Source organism: Spermophilus citellus, assembly GCF_964194105.1.
Source record: "Spermophilus citellus genome assembly, chromosome: 4".
In the NCBI taxonomy this organism is placed as follows: domain Eukaryota; kingdom Metazoa; phylum Chordata; class Mammalia; order Rodentia; family Sciuridae; genus Spermophilus; species Spermophilus citellus.
Genome location: NC_138185.1, coordinates 146,486,416 through 146,505,937, shown reverse-complemented (window position 1 = coordinate 146,505,937; position 19,522 = coordinate 146,486,416). Strand labels below are relative to the sequence as shown.

Here is a 19,522-nt window from a genome sequence, read left to right as displayed (position 1 = left end):
TCTAGATTTCTTTGAGGGTAACCGGCTGCTGCATTTCGCCTAGCCGTCTCCATGCAAAATTCCTCATTGGCAACCTTCCATAACAAATATTGTCCTCCATTTAGCACAGATTTACACATACTAGCCCAATCTGCTGGTGTCATGTCCAAGTTGGTAGTGGATTTGACCATGCTTACAGTGAAAGGTGCTTGAGGACCATAGGTTGTTACAGCCTCCTTTAACTGCTTCACTGTTTTGAAATCTAAAGCGTGGTGAATTTGCTGCCCTCCTGCCTGCTCAAGTACAGGGCATGCTAATCTTTGAGGTCCTGTTTCAGGATCCCATCTATCAACTACGGGGGTTCAGGGCCACTCAGCTGTCTCCATAGGTGGAGCCCTTGGTTGAATTATACCCTCTGGTGATAGAACAGAGTTAGTAGCAGCCTCCTGTTGTAGCTTCCCCCTGATAGCTGTTTCTCCTCTAAGCTTTCTTCCTTTAAATTTTCATCCTCTGTCTGACTAGCTCGAGATACCTTCTCTTTTGCTTGATCTAAAATGTCTTTCTCCATGGTCTGAACCTCTAACAATTTACTTAACAGTCTTTCATTTTGTTTTTTACTAATTTCTCATCTGTTATAAAGATAACACAACCCAATAAGATAACACAAAACAAAACCGAAACAGAATGAAACAAAAACGGAACAAAAAATAGTTTTCCTATTTTCTTGACATGTGCATTTGGGGTCTATTTCTGTCTCTTCCTCAGGGGCAAACAACTTCAAACCTTGAGCCAACCATTTTTCCCAGTCTGCCTGAGAAAGTTCTAGGGATAGGCAGCTTGAAACAAAAACAAATCAAATGAAGAACACATTGTTTTTTAAAATGTTCACCCATTCTCTTGCCTTCCCTTAGGGGCGAGCAATTTCACTTACCCCCAAGCTTCAGACGTTCCACGTATGGGCAGCCAAATGCTGTAGTCTGGCTGGGCACAAATCATGAGCCACTGAAGCAGGAAGAAACTTTATCTTGGAACTGCAAGAAAACACTTCACACATGCTCCCGGGGAATTCTCCCGTACACCACACGGCTCGTCCAGGAACCACCAGCCGGAAATATCTCTCCGGGAAATCCCTCCTCCTGCACTTCCCCAACCAATGGGAACTCTTGGGGAATCCCCAGGAATCCCCACGAGAACTCCAAAGTAGTGTGAGAACTCAAAAGTAGTGGCTGAGGCAGATAGTAATGCCTCGCCTGTCAACCAATACTGTTGGCAAAATGCTAGGGGCCATACACACTCAGCCGTGGCTCTCAACACATGTCTTGGCATGTTAATTCCTTTTTTTCCCTTTAATCAACCTTATCATTTTTTAAAGGACATTACCTTCCAACCAAAATGCCATCAAGATCCAATCACCTTCCTTAAAATCCCTCCTTTTAACAGCTTGGCATTGGTGACCAAGCTTTCAACACAAGAGTCTTTGAGGAATGTTTCGTATACATACTACAATATTTGTTACCTAGAATTTCCAATTATATATTCCTCCCCCAAATGAAATCCAATGCTCACACTCAAAATTGCCTGTGAATAATAGCAACTTTAACCATAAATGCTCAGAAGTAAAAACAGCACAAAATACTTATTACCTGGTGAATGAATAAATAAAATGTGATGTATCTATACAAAGAGATGTTATTTGGCATAAAAATAATCAGATACTGATGTATACTACAACATGTATGAATCATGAAAATATCAGGCTCCTTGAAAGTCCAAAAGGCATAAATCCGTTTGTATCCAATGTCCATAATAACTAAAACTTAGGGGCAGAAAGTAGAATAATGATTGTCCAGAGCTGTGGAAGTGTGGTAAAATGTAATCTTTTGTATCTGTATCATTTAGTTTTGCTTTTATTCTGCAGAATGAGAAGTGATGGAGAGAGGGAACAGCACAGTGGTGACAGAATTTATCCTCCTTGGTTTGACCCAGTCTCAAGATGCTGAGCTCCTGGTCTTTGTGCTAGTCTCACTTTTCTACATTGTAATTCTCCCTGGAAATTTTCTTATCATTTTGACCATAAAATCAGATCCTGAACTTACAGTCCCCCTCTTCTTCTTCCTGGGCAACTTGGCCTTCCTGGATGCCTCCTACTCCTTCATTGTGTCTACCAGGATGCTGATGGACTTCTTCTCTGAGAATAAGGTGATCTCCTACAGAGGCTGCATCACCCAGCTCTTCTTCTTCTTGCACTTTCTTAGAGTAGGAGAGATGTTCCTCCTTGTTGTCATGGCCTTTGACCGCTACATCACCATATGTCGGCCTCTACACTATGCAACAGTCAGGAACCCCAGGGTCTGCTATGCATTGCTGTTGGCTCTGATGCTTGGTGGTTTTGCTCATTCCATTGTGCAAGTGGCCCTTATCCTGCACTTGCCCTTCTGTGGCCCAAACCAGCTGGACAACTTCTTCTGTGATGTGCCACAGGTCATCAAGCTGGCCTGCACTGACACCTTTGTGGTGGAGCTCCTGATGATCTCCAACAGTGGCCTGCTCACCCTGCTGTGCTTCCTGGGCCTTCTGGCCTCCTATGCTGTCTTCCTCTGCAGAGTAAAGGGACACTCCTCAGAAGGGAAGAGCAAGGCTGTCTCCACTTGCACCACCCACATTATCATTGTGTTCCTCATGTTTGGACCTGCCATTTTTATCTACACCCACCCCTTGAGGGCTTTCCCAGCTGACAAAGTGGCTTCTCTCTTCCATACAGTCTTCTTTCCTTTGCTGAAACCTGTAATTTATACACTTCGCAACCAGGAAGTAAAAGCTTCCATGATAAAGTTGTTAAGTCAGTATGTGGTTTGCTGAATAATACAATAAGCAAAACAAAAAGAAGAAAATGCAGTTTGAATCAATTAAATCATGTCCTCATTCATGTGCTGAATCTATCATTTAGCAAAAACTATATTAAGCACTTCCAAATTTCTTACATTATTCTAGGCACATTGATGAGACAGGTAAACTTCTAGGTCTCTTGAGTTGCATTCAAGTGTATAAAGACAAATAAATCTATTAAATTTATCAAAGAACTTTCTAAGAAACTACTGTCATAATAAGAAATTACTATTCCCATAGCAATTATGTATGTGGTTAATGCAGAAATCATTTAACTGCTGTCTCCAGTATTCTTCAACCATAGCTTAAGTTCATGAAAATAATCCAGAGGTATCCTAGCACTACTAGATATTATGGCAAAAAAATGGAAATTTTGTATTCTGTAATCTCTGCCCACTCCCCTCATTTCTCAATATAAATCTTGTAGAAGTAAATTAGAAGTCTTTAAAATATGTCATAGTCTTTTTTAAAATCCTGGAACTTAATAGATAAATCCAATGTAGACTAAATCTTATGAAGGCTAAATACCAGCTTTAAACCACCAAACTTCTCTTTTGAGTAAGGCAGACTTTGTCAATTTGACTCGATTCTCATTTAGGGCCACATAATTTCATGTGATCTGTAAATTCTTTTGCAGTTCCTTGATGTCTACTTACTGTAATGTACTTGTAGTATCTTAATAACTGTAACAACAAAAATTATCTCTGCATATCTCCAAATGTTCTGTAAAGGGAACATTTTCCTCAATGAGAAACATAGCATTAGGTTATTTACTTCCAGTATATTGATCTCATAGTGAGATGAATAAACCTTTTCTGGGGAGTGCAGCATAAACTGGACCACATATAATTAATAATTTTTAATAAACTATATTTATGAATTAATAAACATTTCTAGAAAAACAATATATTTGAATTCTATGTGTAATTGAAGTCCTAATAAATAGGTAAAAGGGAGTATGAGAAATAATAATATCTGAAAAGATAATCACTAATAATTTTGACAAATTTCCAAAGCCATCAACCCAGATTAAAAAAATGCAAAACAAAAAACAGAATAAACAACAAAAAAGAGAGATCCAGACATATTAATGTAAGACACATAAAAATCAAAAATAAAGAAAAAGTCTCAGGAAAAACTTAGATGAGGAAACACAAAGAAGCAACAGCAAGATTGACTCCTTTATCCACAACAGAAACATGAAAGCCAGAGATGGGGTGACATCTTTAGTTTGCTGAAAGAAGATAATACTCAGATTCATATGTTCAAGAGATTTTTAAAAATTCTTTAAATTAGGGTTAAATAAAGATATTTTCTTGTTGATAAGTGAATGTTCCTTGCAGATTATGTAAGACATATGTGGCTTAACATGCATCAAAAGAAACTACAATTCATTATCAAAAGAACTTTCAATTACATATTTCACATACTCTTAACTCTGCTTTAGTGACACTTGTCTATTTCTTTATGCATTTTTCTACTTATTTCATTAATTTTTACCACTTTTCACTAATGAGATTTTTAATTAAATTTATTTTTCTCTGATAACATAAAAACTTACAGATAGTACACATTAAGAGTGTACCATGGGATTGTTTGATACGTGTATATGTTGTGTTATTTTTAACTCACAGTAAAGGTATCTATATATTTTTTTAAATATTTAAATTGATTTTATTTTTTAAATACATGACAGCGGAATGCATTGCAATTCTTATTACACATATGGAGCACAATTTTTATATCTCTGTGTATAAAGTATGTTCACACTAATTCATGTCTTCATACATAATAATGTCTATCACATTCCACCATCATTGCTAGCCCCCTGCCCCCTCCCTTCCCCTTCCATCCCTCTGCCCTATCTAGAGTTCATCTATTCCTCCCATGCTCCCCCTCCCTACCCCATTATGGGTCAGTCACCTTATATCAGACAAAACATTTGGTATTTGTTTTTTCCCCTATATTCTTATTTGTCATTTCTTCATAGTAAAATTTTCAAAATAATTTCTTCCAGCTTTTTGAAATGTAGAGTACATTTTTGTTATCTAGAGTCATACTATAGTTCAAGAGCACAACAAAACATCTTGCTTCTATCTCACTGTAATATATTACCCCTTATCAACCTTTTCCCATTCCTCTTAACCCTATTCTCCCCAGCCTCTGGAACCATCATTCTACGTTTTTCTCTTTCCTGATGTTAGAAAAAAAATGTTTTCAGTTTTTCTTAAAATCAGCATAATGTTTGCTATTATGGGTTTGTAATATAGCCTTTATTGTGTTGAGACATATTCTATGTAGATATAATATTTTTGAGGGTTTATTTTTATTATATTGAATTTTACCAAATGCTTTTCTGCATCTATGAGATTCTCATACGGCTTTTGCCTTAAGTCTATTGATACATTTACAGGACTTTGTGTGTTCTACCATGAATAATCAAGAAACATACAATGCATCATGGATTCACATGTGCTGTTGGATCCTGTTTACTGGAATTTTCTTGAAAATTTTTGTATCTATGTTCATTAGGGATATTGTTCTAATTGTCCTTTTTGTTATATTTTTTTTCTTAGTATTCCTATCAAGGGAGTCTAATTTAATAGAATTAGCTCAAAAGAGTTCCTTCTTTTTCTACTTTTTTCTTACAGTTTGAGATAGTTGATATCAGCTCTTCTTTGAAGATTTTGTATAATTCAGAAGTGAAACAATCCAGTCTTAGGAGTTTGCTTGTTGGAATTCTATTACTAATTCAATCTTGGCTTTTTTTTTTTACATTTCAATATTACTATGATTATTGGCTTTGTTCATTTTCTATGTCTTTACAGTTCAATATCACTATGTTATTTGTATGTAAAGATTCATACATTTCTTCTGGATTTTTAAATTTATTGACAAATAGCTGTTCATAGCAGTCCATAATTCTCCTTTGTGCTTATTTGCGTTTGTTTTAGTATCTTTGTTTGTAGGTGATCTCTTTTTTATCTTGATTCATCTAGCTAAAATTTGTGCTTTTTAAAAGGAGCTCTCCACTTTGATAACTTTTGTATTCTTTTTGGTCTCTTATATGTCTCTCCTCTGATCTTTGTTAATTTATTTTCTTTTTATGAATTTTGGGCTTTTTTTTTCTTTTCAACATTATATTGTTTACTTGAACACATTACCTTTTTGACATATATGCTTATTGCTTTGAAAGTTATTCTTAGTATTGCATTTGCTTTATCTTGTCTTTTGATATGCTGTGCTTTCTTTTATTTTGATTTTTTAGGAACTACTTAATTTTTAAAAATGTCTTCATGTGTCATTGTTCATTCAAGAGCAAGTCACTTAATTTTCATGTATTTTTACTATTTGAAAATTATGTGTTGTTGATATGTAGCTATTTGGACAGATTCCGTTGTGGTCAGAGAAGTTATATGATATGATTTCAAGATTTTTTAATTTATTAATATTAGTTTTGTGACCTAACATATTGAACATGCTGGAGAAAGTCCCAGTTGCTGATCCGAAAATATATTCTGCAGCTATTGGTGAAATATTCTGCAAATATACATTAGTCCACTTGATCTACCATAGAGTTTATCTACAATGTTCCTTTGTTGATTTTTTTTCTGAACAATCTTTTCCTTGATGAATGTATGGTCATTAACTGTGTTGAAACACATCTGTCTTCTTAAATATAATAATCTGTTCTCCTTAGATCTAAAAATCTTTTCTTCATAAAATTGGTTACTCCATTATTGGAGATATATGGGTGTGTCTATATAAATATATATATATATATATATACACACACACACACACATATATATATATATATAATTACTTTTTTACTTTTTTTATATTGATTACTTATCATTACATAGACATTCTATTTTGACATTATTTTATTTCAAAACTGTATTGTTTGATGTAAGTGTAGTTTTTCCTGCTAACTTTTTATTTCCATTTGCATGGAAATAAAATCCCTTTTTACATCCCTTTGTTTTAGTTTATGTTTGTTTTTACTGGTGAATTATTTCTTATAGATAATAAAAGGATGTCCTTATGTTTGGTGTAAGGATAGTCTGGTAGTGAATCCTCTCCATTTCTGCATGTGTGAGAAAGAATTTATTTCTCTTTGATGTCAGAAGGTTAGCTTTGTTGGGTATAATATTTTTGGTTTCAGTTACTTCTTTCAGAATTTTCAATATACCACACCATTTTCTCCTGACTTATAAGGTTTCCACAGAGAAATTTCATCTTAGTCTAATAAAGATTCCATAAAAGATCACTTGAAACTTTCTCTATTTTTAGATTTCTGCCTTTGCTTTTTATTTTTGACAGTTTGAGTATACTAAGCCCTGGAGATGACCACTTTGGTCAAATCAATTTGGATCCGTTAAGTTCTATTGATATGGATATTTCTATCTTTTCCAAAATTAGGGAATTTTTTAGATAAAATTTTATTAAATAAATTTTCACTTCATTTCCTCTCTTCCTTTTTTAGAGTCTCCATAATGCAATTGTTTGTATATCATGTTTCATAACTCAAAATTCTTCCAAGTTTTTATTTGTTCTCTTTTTCTTCTCATTAATTTTTTTTCTCCTAGGTTGTTGTTTTTTTTTTTAATCTAATTAGATTATTTTTTTGAAAAACTCCTCTCTTTAAGCTTAGAAATTCTTTATTCTGTCTGATGTAGTTTTTGTTAAGGTTCCCAACCCTATTTTTTATTTTTTTAATTTTTTTTTTAAAGAGAGAGTGAGAGAGGAGGGAGAGAGAGAGAGAGAGAGAGAGAGAGAGAGAGAGAGAGAGAGAGAGAGAGAATTTTTAATATTTATTTTTTTTTTAGTTCTCGGCAGACACAACATCTTTGTTGGTATGTGGTGCTGAGGATCGAACCCGGGCTGCATGCATGCAAGGCAAGTGCGCTACCGCTTGAGCCACATCCCCAGCCCCCTATTTTTTATTTCATTTTATTTTATTTATTCTATAGCTCCCAGAGTTTGGGGTTCTATTTTATGATTTTTTAATCATTAATTATTTTCCTAATTTTTTTGAATTATCTCTCCATATTCTCTTGTACTTCATTGATTTTTCTTAAAATGCATATTTTCCAGTATTAAGCAATTCACTGATTTCTTTTGCTTTTGGCTCTATAACTAGACTATTATCAGGTATCATGTTATCTTTCTTTTTCATGCTTCTTGTTTATCTATATTGATATTTGCTTTTACTAATATTATAGAGTGACTTTTATACTAAAACACTTTAAGCTGGTGATGTCTTCGATAATGTCAGTTGGGAAGCAATATAAACTTTGGTTCAAAGTGTGAACAGAACTGTGATGTTCATATAACTTCTCCTTTTGTAATCAATGTTGTTGATAACAGTAAGCATCTGGTCTAGGGTGAGATGTGGATTTCTTATACAAAATGGATTCCTCTCTGTGTGTTGTATGAGATGGTTGTGGTTAGGGGCACTCATCAACTTTCCAGGTTCATGTGGTGTGATGTCCACTTCCTTAGGCCCCAGCAGACAAGTAACAACTGGTAGAATAATAGAGGCAATGCAGTTCTCAGATTTCAAGGTTTGCATGGGGGTGGGTATGATAAGGTTGTCCAAGTACACATTGAGTTCAGTGGTCCCAACAGTGGGGATGGGGCATTGTCAGTATCTGATGGCCATGCAATGACTGAGCTGCATGAGTGTACCCAGGTGGAGTATCTGTCTGTGTCTGAGAACTGTACAGAGACCTCATGAAACTCAGGAGCTCAATCCATTCATGGTAGGCTGTCCAGCTGCTTCCTGAAGATGTGAGTTGTTGGATAAGATCTTCAGCTGTTTAATAGGAGGCAGAGAAAGGTGGGTGGTTTTACTTAGCAACTTCTTCAGGTTAGTGTGGTCTCAGGATGGCACCCTGTAGCAGAATACTGGATGGGGTGGCACCATGTGAACTGGGATCTTTCATGGGTTAATGCAGTAGATTCCAAAACTGGGCTCAGTGTTGTAAGCATCACAGTGTTGTCCACGGTAAATTCTTTATCTGTCCATGGAAAAAGTGGGAATTGCTGGGGGACTCTTGCTTATTCTTTCCTTGCCATGTGATGGCCTTCTCACTTTATGGTTGTATTGCAGGGCAGCCAGCACCCAGCCAGGGTAGTTTCTTGCACAGAAGGTGTAAGACACCTGCTAAAAAGAGTTTGAAATAATTAATAAAGATTAAGACTCAGCCAGAAATTAGATCAAAGAGGAAGCAGAGTGCCTGATAGATCCTGCAGTCCTCATAGGAGCTGGAACTGAACAACCAGAAAATGGCAGAAAATGGCTCTGGTTCTTTATTTAAGGGCGAGTACATCAAAGGCATGGATAAGGTTTCAGCAGAAGTCTTGTTTCTCCATGTGGCAAGGGTCTTGCAGCAAACATGCTGATTGTCATCTTGGAAAGCCACACCCATCTCTGAGAGTCTATGTGGCTGTGTGGCTCCAGCAGGTCTCCCCATCTCAGGTACTGTGCTGAACCTGACAGAGCTGGGTATGCAGTCCCATGTAGTGGGCAGTCTCAAACCAGCAGGATTGCTGATTGAACTTCACAGATACCAGACTTTCCTATTCATTGGCTTCTATGCCAATTTGGTTCATGCACAGTTCACAGATGGCTCCCAGCATGGTTAGTCTTAACTGAGAAGAATGGGAAGGTAGATACCATGTGCTTCATTACCTTCTTCATAAGTCCATACTAGTTCTCCATGCATGCCACTCTGTGGAATCTCTCTCATATCCCTACTGCACTCCTGCACTCTAACTTTCCTGTAGAGTAATACTGTTTTTCCTCTATTGAGGTCGTGTGTGTGTGTGTGTGTGTGTGCGCGCGCGCGCATGTGAAAATATGAACATATATAATAGAAAACATTAATTGTAAGCAATAATTTGAAGTTTATACACCACTTAATATGTCTGCTAGAGAAAGCATGAGAAGTAGAATTTATATGCCACAGGAGAGAGGCACAAATAGATCAAGCATCAATGGAATATAGAGAGTGATAATAACTGGGCTTTTCCCAAAGCCCAAAGAATCTTCTTATTGAGTATTCAGTAATATATAATTATCACTGACTGAGTCTACACCCAGTCATTGATGATGTCATTCCAATATAGGATATTGTGTAACACATGATATTTTACCTCTGTCTATAAATGACTATTCTAATGTGCTGTTCACTCAGTATATTCTGTTATATAGAACATGAAAGGACAAGTACATTCATGATAACTGACCAATTGTTGCATTTCCTTTCCTGCAAATAGGCTGCTTTGATTTGGTGGTACTAGAAAGACTCTCTTTTATCATATGCTCTTAGATATTTTTTATAACATAAAAGACTACGGACATGAAAGAGAAGCATAGTGAGTCATACCCTGATTTCTGTGAAGATAAATCATTGTCTCAACTAAAATGCAATGGGCTAATGTAACATGCTTATTTTTTGGTGGCTTCTCAGTCTCTTCAAGGAATGCTGCCATACAGGTGGTGAGGGTTGGTGTTTGCTGGTAATCAGTTGAATGCTTGTTGGGACAAAAGCAAGATCAGTCATGTTGAGTAGGGATTATACATATCTTCTCTTTCTGCCACTATGGCTGTTATAATCATAGCAGGTGATGTCAACTGACCCAATCACTCTGTCTCCTTGGCTATTTAACAGCCCATTTTTGATGCTCTCTAATGGATACTACTGCCACAGAACCCAGATCATGTTGGAAAGCTGTGATCCTACGATAATCTATCGTCAAATGGTAGGGATACTAGAGTATAATAGATACCTAGGTGGTGATTTTGAAATCATCTATAGTTCTCTGCTGTATATAGTGTGGTCAGGCTGCATAATCCTATGGATCTTCACTGGAATTCTCCTAGTAGGATTTGTCAAAATTTATGTGGTGCATTTCTCAGTAAAGATAACTTTAGTATCATAGGTTTTCCATAGACATATGGGTATAATGGTAAGGTTACTTTTACTGTGTAATAAGAATTCTAAGGTTATTTTCCTGAATTAAGTTCCTGTAAAAGTTGGACCTCCAGTCCAATAAAAGAGTTAAAAGCAATATTCTCAGACTGGAATATACTGCCTCCAGGTAATAAAGAGTGCCACCAGACATAACTTCTTAACAGTGGAGTGATTGAAGTACAAAATATGACACTTTGCCCTTAATGTTTCGGGTGAGGTCCCAGCACATTTGTTGTTAATAGACTGCAATAAACTTCATAAATGTGGAAAGATCCTGCATTTTGGTTTTTGTTGTTGTTGTTTTTGTTTATTTTAAATGAAGTTTTTTGTCCTCAAACTTGAGGGTTTACAATGACCAAATGCTGGAAGAGAAAATATTGCTTTTCTCCCATCTCATATAAGAGAGTATTGGAAACTCAAATTACCTACATTTTAGGTGACTGTGTCTCACACATCCATAACCAGAATCATATTCATGCCTGTTATTCTGCTATTAATAAACTCAGATTATGGTTATAAATGAATTAGAATTATTTCTTAGTGTGAAACAAATCCATATAAGTCCAGTGTTTGTATTATAGAAGTAGAAAATCATCAAAGACTGATAACTCCTTTTTTTTTCTTTTTTTCTCATAGCATGTATCTTCTATTCTCAATGTCACAAAATGCCTGTAGGAATTTCACATCTTTAATTTATATTCTATATATAATGAAAAATAAAAGAACTGTTTCATGTCTGAAATCATTTGTCTTCCAGCCCATTATTTTCATTGTTTCATTTTATCAGCTTTGCTCTGTTACAGGATGCTTTAATCCATGAAGACTGAATTTCCAGTGCCTAGTTGGACCCTGGCTTCCTGATAGCCACAATTGGGAGTCATGGGATGATTAATAAAGGGAGGTAGGAAGGGAGGAAGAAGTGTCTCCTTCCCTGCACCTCTCACCTCCACTGGAGCACACTGCCTCTGAAGAAGTAGTTGTATCAGGTCCATGTCTCCAGTTCTTATGTGGAAAGAATTACTGTATTTTTGACTCTTCATACAAACTGTTTTAAGCAGAATACTAACTTCACAAAGTTCATATTCTAATCCTCAAACCTATGGATATTTTACATTACAATGCAAAAATAATTTTATGATGTGATTAAGTTTATAACTTTGATTTAAGGAAATTATCCTGGAATAGTACACCCAATGTAATCACATGTCTTCAGAAGGAGGTTATGGTAAAGCTACTTCTCTTCCCACTCCAATTTAGAAATGGAGGGCCTATCAGATGCTAAACTTTGGATACCCTGTAATACCCTGTTTATAATCTCATTTTGTCATTTTAGTAACAAAATTTTTCCTTTTAAATATGTGCAGTGATTTTTCTTTTCACTAAGTAGCCCTCAGAGAATTGTGGAGCTGGAAGGAGATAAAGTCTCTGTGAGTCTCTACCAAGCCAGGCCCTATACTGAAGTTTCACTAAATAGCCACTCAAAAATATTGGTTTCATGTAATCCGACATTTCTGTTTGCAAGGAAGATGGTTATAAATGAATTCAGATGTCTGTTACTAAAGGGAGAGTGGCAAGGAGCCACTCAACAGTGTAACTCTGACACATGGTCTATGTGCATTGCTAACCTGGACTCTTGTGAGAAAATGGAAGTGCTGTGATTGGTCTAACTAGATATCTGGCTCTTTGGGGGCAGGGTTTAATACTCCACCAAAGTATATAGTTCATTGATTCCAAAGAAATTGGTTTCAATTATCAAGGAAGAAGGACAAATCATGATTGGAAAACTAGCAATTTCTGCCATAGAGAATTAATCATCACAGTTATTCAATTTTTTCTATAACTTCCAGTTAACTGAATAAAGCAATGAGAAAATAAAATGAAAGCTATTTTAATATTTGTAGATTGCTTTATCTTTAACATAAAAACACGATGACCCATTGGACAAAATGTGCTCAAGACTGAGTCACATGGTAGCATATGCCTGAAATTCTAGCCACTCTATAGGCAAGAGGATCACTTGAGCTCAGAAGTTGGAGAGCAACCAGCGCAACATAGTAAGAACTCATGCCCACCCCACAGAAAAGGAGAGAGACATTTTTATAATTTTTCTACTTAACCCTTAAATATATGAATAATTACATTTGCAGATAAAATAATTTATGTTAAGGAATAGCATTAAATTATATCAATAAAATATGAAATATACCAAATTGTGTTTATGAGAAAATTATAATGACAAAACTTCTGTGAAGTATAAAGAAGATAAGTATTTAAAGACCAATAAAATGTTTTCTGGATGAAAAACTCAATTTTTCAGTTGTTCATTTTCCCTTCACTTATTGTAAGTCTAATGCTATAAGCGATCGAAAATCTTAAGAAATGACATATAAAAATAACTTTATTCATTAAGAAATACTGAGATATATAAGAAAAAATTTAAATGACTAGATCAATATGTGAGCATTGAAGTTTCCTGATGTTGACATTTGCTATAAAATACAATGACTAAAAATGAAATACACAGTAGTTTATTAAAAAAAAAAAAGAAAAGAAAAGAAAAGAAAGAAAGAAAGAAATAGACCCAAAATAGAAGAAAACTGATAAACTCAAAGAAGATCCTTGTCTATCAGTAAATTTAAAAAAGTATAAAGTAAATATTGCATAATTTAAGAGGAATCAATTAATTACAGTAATGAAAAGATACCTCATTAAATTATAAGTTATTTATTTATAAATTTCAGAAAAATTAGTTTAAATGTGAAAAATTCACTTTTGATGAAATTTAGAATGAAAATAATCTAGAATAAATCATTTATCTTATATTAGTGTAACAATTATTGATATTTATTGTAAAAAAATAAAAGAAAATAATAGCCACCATACAAAAATCTTATTATTTGCCTCAAGTGATACTTTTCCAACACCCCCTGAGTACTGATTTTTGCCTTTAGTGAATTACCAATTTGATAGGGGAGAGATGGTGTCTCATTTTCTGTAATGTCCAATGGTCTATTTTAACAATCCCGATTGCTTTCTTACGGCCATTCTCTGAGGAATCTAATAGCAATCAAATGAGATTCCTCCTTCATGCCTTCTATCAAGGGATACGTTTATAAACTGTTGCCTTTTGCAAGTCCAAAGTAGAAAATAAAGATGATGAAGATTGAGCACCCAGGATTTCATAATGATTCTCCTTTGAAGTCCAACTTCAAACTGGTAAGTTACAAAATCCTCATCTATGTGACTCAACCTGCTTACTACATCTATCACACTATGTGCAGTGTTAAATATGTCCATAAATAAGAAAGATTAGAATGCTGAAATCAGGACTTATAGAAGAGTTGAAATGAGGAAATTCAAATGAAATGAATTTTATCTTGCTAAAATCAGGATAAAATATGAAAATCATCATAACAATGTATATGCGAATTGAGAAATTATCAATTCAGACCAAATAAGTCTTGCTTTTAGAGATGAGAGATCTAGGTATGTTTGACTTATTCAACAATACTGATTATATTGAATTATGTTATTCTTTGGATAATTATATGATATAGAGAAAGTAACTTTGTTGTCTTTAGAGATGACATCATTTCAAGAGAGATAAATAATAAAACCACAAATATGCAATGACTGATCCATAGCTTAAAAAATCATAGTATATTACCATACATAAAATATTGATGCTATCATTACATTTATTACACTGTGTTATATATATGTTTTTCTATGTTATAACAAATCCCAATGTTATGTGTAATTACAATGCACAGATTTTGAAAAATTAAAAAAAAATGATAGAAAGGAATACATGAGGAACTTTAATTTTCCTATGACAACAATCTAAAAATGCCTAACATTTAAAACCCTGTTAATGGGCTGGGGTTGTAGCTCAGTGATAGAGCATTTGCCTAGCATGTGTGAGATACTGAGTTTGATCCTCAGCCCTACCCAAAAAAGTAAGTTAAAAAAATTAAGATATTTTGTCCACATCCAACTAAAAATATATTTTTGAAAAACCTATTAAGCTGCCAAGAATACAACGAAAGATCAAGTCTAGATTTGATCTTTGCCAGATCCATTTGCACCTGCAAATTAACTTACTTGCATACTTAATTATAAAAAACTGCAGAAGGTATAATTCAAAGAACACAATTTCCTTACCATAAGAGCACAAAGCAGAGTAAAAATTCTCAGCTGTGAGAAAGAACTATTGAAAGCTTTCTGTTTTCAAATTCTATTACTTTAGAAGTTCTCAAGCTACTTTAAAGGGTGGTTTCACAAACATGGTTTAAAAAATGGTTAGAATGCAGGTCATTTTTAATGATACAATATTTGCCTCATGATATGAACTATCATGGAAAAATATACATGGTTAAATGTTCATTTCAGTAGCAAAAATTATGATACTCTAAAAATCTAAACTGTGTTTTAAAGGTTAAAATGTCTTAAAGCATACATGCATTTGATTTAATATTTATGATATTTCATTAGGTTTGTGTCTAGACCCTGACAAAATAAAGGTATACAGCTGAGCAACAATAAGAATGAGACTCGGGAAACAGAGCAACCAGGGGCCAAAAGAGGAATGTGCTGAACTAATTTGACTGATATAGATTGTTCATAGACGTGGTCTCTTAAATGTAAGTGTTCATATTTTTTAAAATTAATTTAGCTTTGATGAGTCCTCCTCAGTTAGTAACACAATATTTATTATTTATATCCATGCCAGAAAATGTTAAAAGCTTAAGAAAATTAAAATAAAATCATTGTGCTATTATTTGTTACAAAGAGGACAAGTACCAAGAGATATCACAGAGGTCAAACTACACATCATATACTTTATTTCTGTTTTTGGTTTACCTTAGCAAACTTTAGTGATTTGTCTCACTCTTTAACTTCCTTTTTGGAGAAAAGTTGAGCAGGACTATGGTAGTCAACTTCACTACATTCTGGTCTTAATGACCATGATTTTGTTTTTTTCTATGCAAACACAACATGGAAAAACGTTTTACACAGGGATATCAGATACAAATGGTCTTTAATCCAATTTTACAACAATTGCATAATAAGAATAGACAACATACACTTACTTTACTGGATACACAAACTAAAGAACTAGGAATATGTGGGATAAGATAATATACTTCTAAGAATCAGAGTGTTTCAGTCTAAGACCTTAACTTTCACAGCAATATGGTTTGATCTCAATTTACTGTAACTCTATCAATGTTTTTCTTTATATCAACAATATGGGAATAGCAACTTATTAGTTCTCTTCATGGAACTATAGTGCATATTGTAGAATTTTTTTTTTAAATTTCCTTTCTTCTTATAAAACTATAGAGGTGGAAAATTCAGCTTTATTTAGCAGTACTAAAAGTAGTAATCAATGGTTTTCTCATTATTTGAAGGTAAAATAGATAACATATCTATATGAAAATTGTGATTTGATTATGTTCCTATTTTTGAATTCAGGAAAAAAGAAAACTTTAAAAATTTTAACAAAAATTTAAAAATGGTAAATTAAAGGAATATTGTAGGATTTCATATATAAAAATGTATTCCTCTGATTCTTCTCAAATGCCTCCTGTATCATTTTAAACTAAGCATTCATTCACAGTCTGCCTGGAACTGAACATGAAAACAGACAAGGTTTAAGCATGTTCTACTGACTTTGTCTCATATTATAACCAAAGGACAAATTTGATCTTTGTGGAGTGGTATCCACCACAGTTTCTACTCACTTTCTGTCCTGTGAAATATCTCAGATTACAAAATACCAAGGAACACCTACAAAGAAGTCACCTTACCAATAGGGTTGGCTCCCTAAATAACAAATAAGATGTTTAAGTAAAGATTAGACTTGGTGTCTTGTTAGTCCTTGTCATTTTTTTATGTTTTTTTTTCCACCTTCCAGCTGACATCTAAGAAACTCATGAAAATTGATAAATGGCTATCCTAAACAACAATTCAAGTATTTCTGAATTCATCCTTCTGGGACTTTCCAGTTCTCAAGAACTTCAGTTACTTTTTCTTGCCATCTTCATTCTTGTCTATGTAGCCATTGTAGTGGGGAACCTTCTCATTGTAATCTCTGTGATATTTGATAACCGTCTTCACTCACCCATGTACTTCCTTCTGGCAAATCTCTCATTTTTTGACCTATGTTTTTCCTCTGCTGCAACTCCCAAAGTGATTGCAGACTTCCTCAGAAAACGCAAAACCATCTCATTGTGGGGCTGCATGGTCCAGATGTATTTTATGCACTTCTTTGGGGGTGGTGAGATGTCTCTCTTGATAGCTATGGCCGTTGACAGGTATGTGGCCATATGCAAGCCCTTGCACTATCAGATCATCATGAACCGCAGGATGCTCATTGGGTTTCTGGTGCTGTCATGGGCAGTTGGATTCATTCATACCACAAGCCAAATGGTTTTCACAGTGGGTTTACCTTTCTGTGGTCCCAATGTTGTGGACAGCATCTTCTGTGACCTCCCTCTGGTCATCAAGCTGGCCTGCACTGACACCTATATCCTGGAGCTCCTGGTGATTGCGGACAGTGGACTCCTGTCCCTGGTGTGCTTCATCCTCTTGGTCATATCCTACATCATCATGTCCGTCACCCTCTGGCAGCGCTCCTCCAGGGCCTCCTCCAAGGCTGTGTCCACACTCTCTGCTCACATCACTGTAGTGATCCTCTTCTTTGGCCCCGCTATCTTCATCTATTCTTTTCCATTCAATAGTTATTCTGTAGATAAGTTTCTGTCTGTGTTTTACACTATAATAACCCCCTTCCTTAATCCAATGATTTATACTCTGAGGAATCATGAAATGAAAGGAGCCATTAAGAGACTGTGCAGTCAGAATAGTGTTTTCTGTCTGGACAGGTAAATATTGCTTGTGATCTCTAATTTTTATGTATTTCTTCTGCTATTTTTAAGTTTTCATTATTGCATACTTGTTCAAATAATTAAAATGAAAATGTAAAATATTATCAATATTATTCTCTCCAAATTACTGGAATTTTTAAGATATTTTTCTTTAAGATTTAAATGGAAATGTTCATAATACAGACATAATGCCTAGATATGAATATATTTTCCATGTACCTGCTTGTCTTAAAATGTTTGCAATATATAAACATAATGTCTCCATGTTAAAATTGTATGATATTTCAATGTATTAATATGTAAAACTAGCACACTTTTAATATAACACAGAAGACAGTTTTGGGAATCTATTTTTTTTAAATCATGTTTTTTTAACTTGTGCAATGTTTAGAAAGTTGTTTTTTTTTTATTTTATTGTTGGTTGTTCAAAACATTACATAGTTCTTAATATACGATATTTCACAGATTGATTCAAGTGGATTATGAACTCCCATTTTTACCCCGTATACAGATTGCTGTGTCACATCAGTTACATTTCCATTGATTTACAAATTGCCTTTCTAGTGACTGATGTATTCTGCTCTCTATCCCATTCTCCACTATCCCCCCTCCCCTCCCCTCCCCTTCTCTCTCTCCACCCCCTCTACTATAAATCGTTTCTTCCACTTATATAATTTTTCTCCTACCCCTCCTTTCCTCTTATATGTAATTGTGTATAACCCTGAGGCTCACCTTCCAATTCCATGCAATTTCCCTTCTCTCTCCCTTTCCCTCCCGCCTCTCATCCCTGTTTAATGTTAATCTTCTTCTCAAGCTCTTCCTCTCTACCCTGTCCTTGGTTACTCCCCTTATATCAAAGAAGACATTTGGCATTTGTTTTTTAAGGATTGGCTAGCTTCGCTTAGCATAATCTGCTGTAATGCCATCCATTTCCCTCCAAATTCTATGATTTTGTCATTTCTTATTGCAGAGTAATACTCCATTGTGTATAAATGCCACATTTTTTTAATCCATTCATCTATTGAAGGGCTTCTAGGTTGGTTCCACAATCTTGCTATCGTGAATTGTGCTGCTATGAACATCGATGTAGCAGTGTCCCTGTAGCATGCTCTTGTTAGGTCTTTAGGGAATAGACCGAGAAGGGGAATAGCTGGGTCAAATGGTGGTTCCATTCCCAGCATTCCAAGAAATCTCCATACTGCTTTCCAAATTGGCTGCACCATTTTGCAGTCCCACCAACAATGAACAAGTGTACCCATTTCCCCGCATCCTCGCCAGCACTTGTTGTTGTTGGACTTCTTAATGGCTGCCAATCTTACTGGAGTGAGATGGTATCTTAGGGTGGTTTTGATTTGCATTTCTCTGACTGCTAGCAATGTTGAGCATTTTTTCATGTACTTGTTAATTGATTGTATGTCCTCCTCTGAGAAGTGTCTGTTCAGGTCCTTGGCCCATTTGTTGATTGGGTTATTTGTTATCTTATTATCTAATTTGTTGAGTTCTTTGTATACTCTGGATATTAGGGCTCTATCTGAAGTGTGTGGAGTAAAGATTTGTTCCCAGGATGTAGGCTCCCTGTTTATCTCTCTTATTGCTTCTTTTGTTGAGAGAAAACTTTTTAGTTTGAGTAAGTCCCATTTGTTGATTCTAGTTGTTAACTCTTGCGCTATGGGTGTCCTATTGAGGAATTTGGAGCCCGACCCCACAGTATGTAGATCATAGCCGACTTTTTCTTCTATCAGACACCGTGTCTCTGATTTAATATCGAGCTCCTTGATC

The 19,522-nt window shown here is 35.0% G+C and overlaps 2 protein-coding genes across 2 annotated transcripts; both read left to right on the top strand.

The window, feature by feature from the left end:
* Nucleotides 1-1,908: 1,908 nt before the first annotated feature.
* On the top strand, nucleotides 1,909-2,838 carry LOC308646219 (olfactory receptor 4N5-like; the record flags this gene model as incomplete). The annotated part of the gene is made up of 1 exon (XM_081288882.1): nucleotides 1,909-2,838. The coding sequence occupies one exon, from the start codon at nucleotides 1,909-1,911 to the stop codon at nucleotides 2,836-2,838; it is 930 nt and encodes a 309-aa protein (XP_081145008.1).
* A 13,964-nt stretch (nucleotides 2,839-16,802) lies between these two features.
* LOC308648230 (olfactory receptor 4K13-like) lies at nucleotides 16,803-17,744 on the top strand (the record flags this gene model as incomplete). Its single annotated transcript, XM_081292892.1, has 1 exon — nucleotides 16,803-17,744. One exon carries the CDS (start codon nucleotides 16,803-16,805, stop codon nucleotides 17,742-17,744), a length of 942 nt encoding a protein of 313 aa, XP_081149018.1.
* Nucleotides 17,745-19,522: the final 1,778 nt, after the last annotated feature.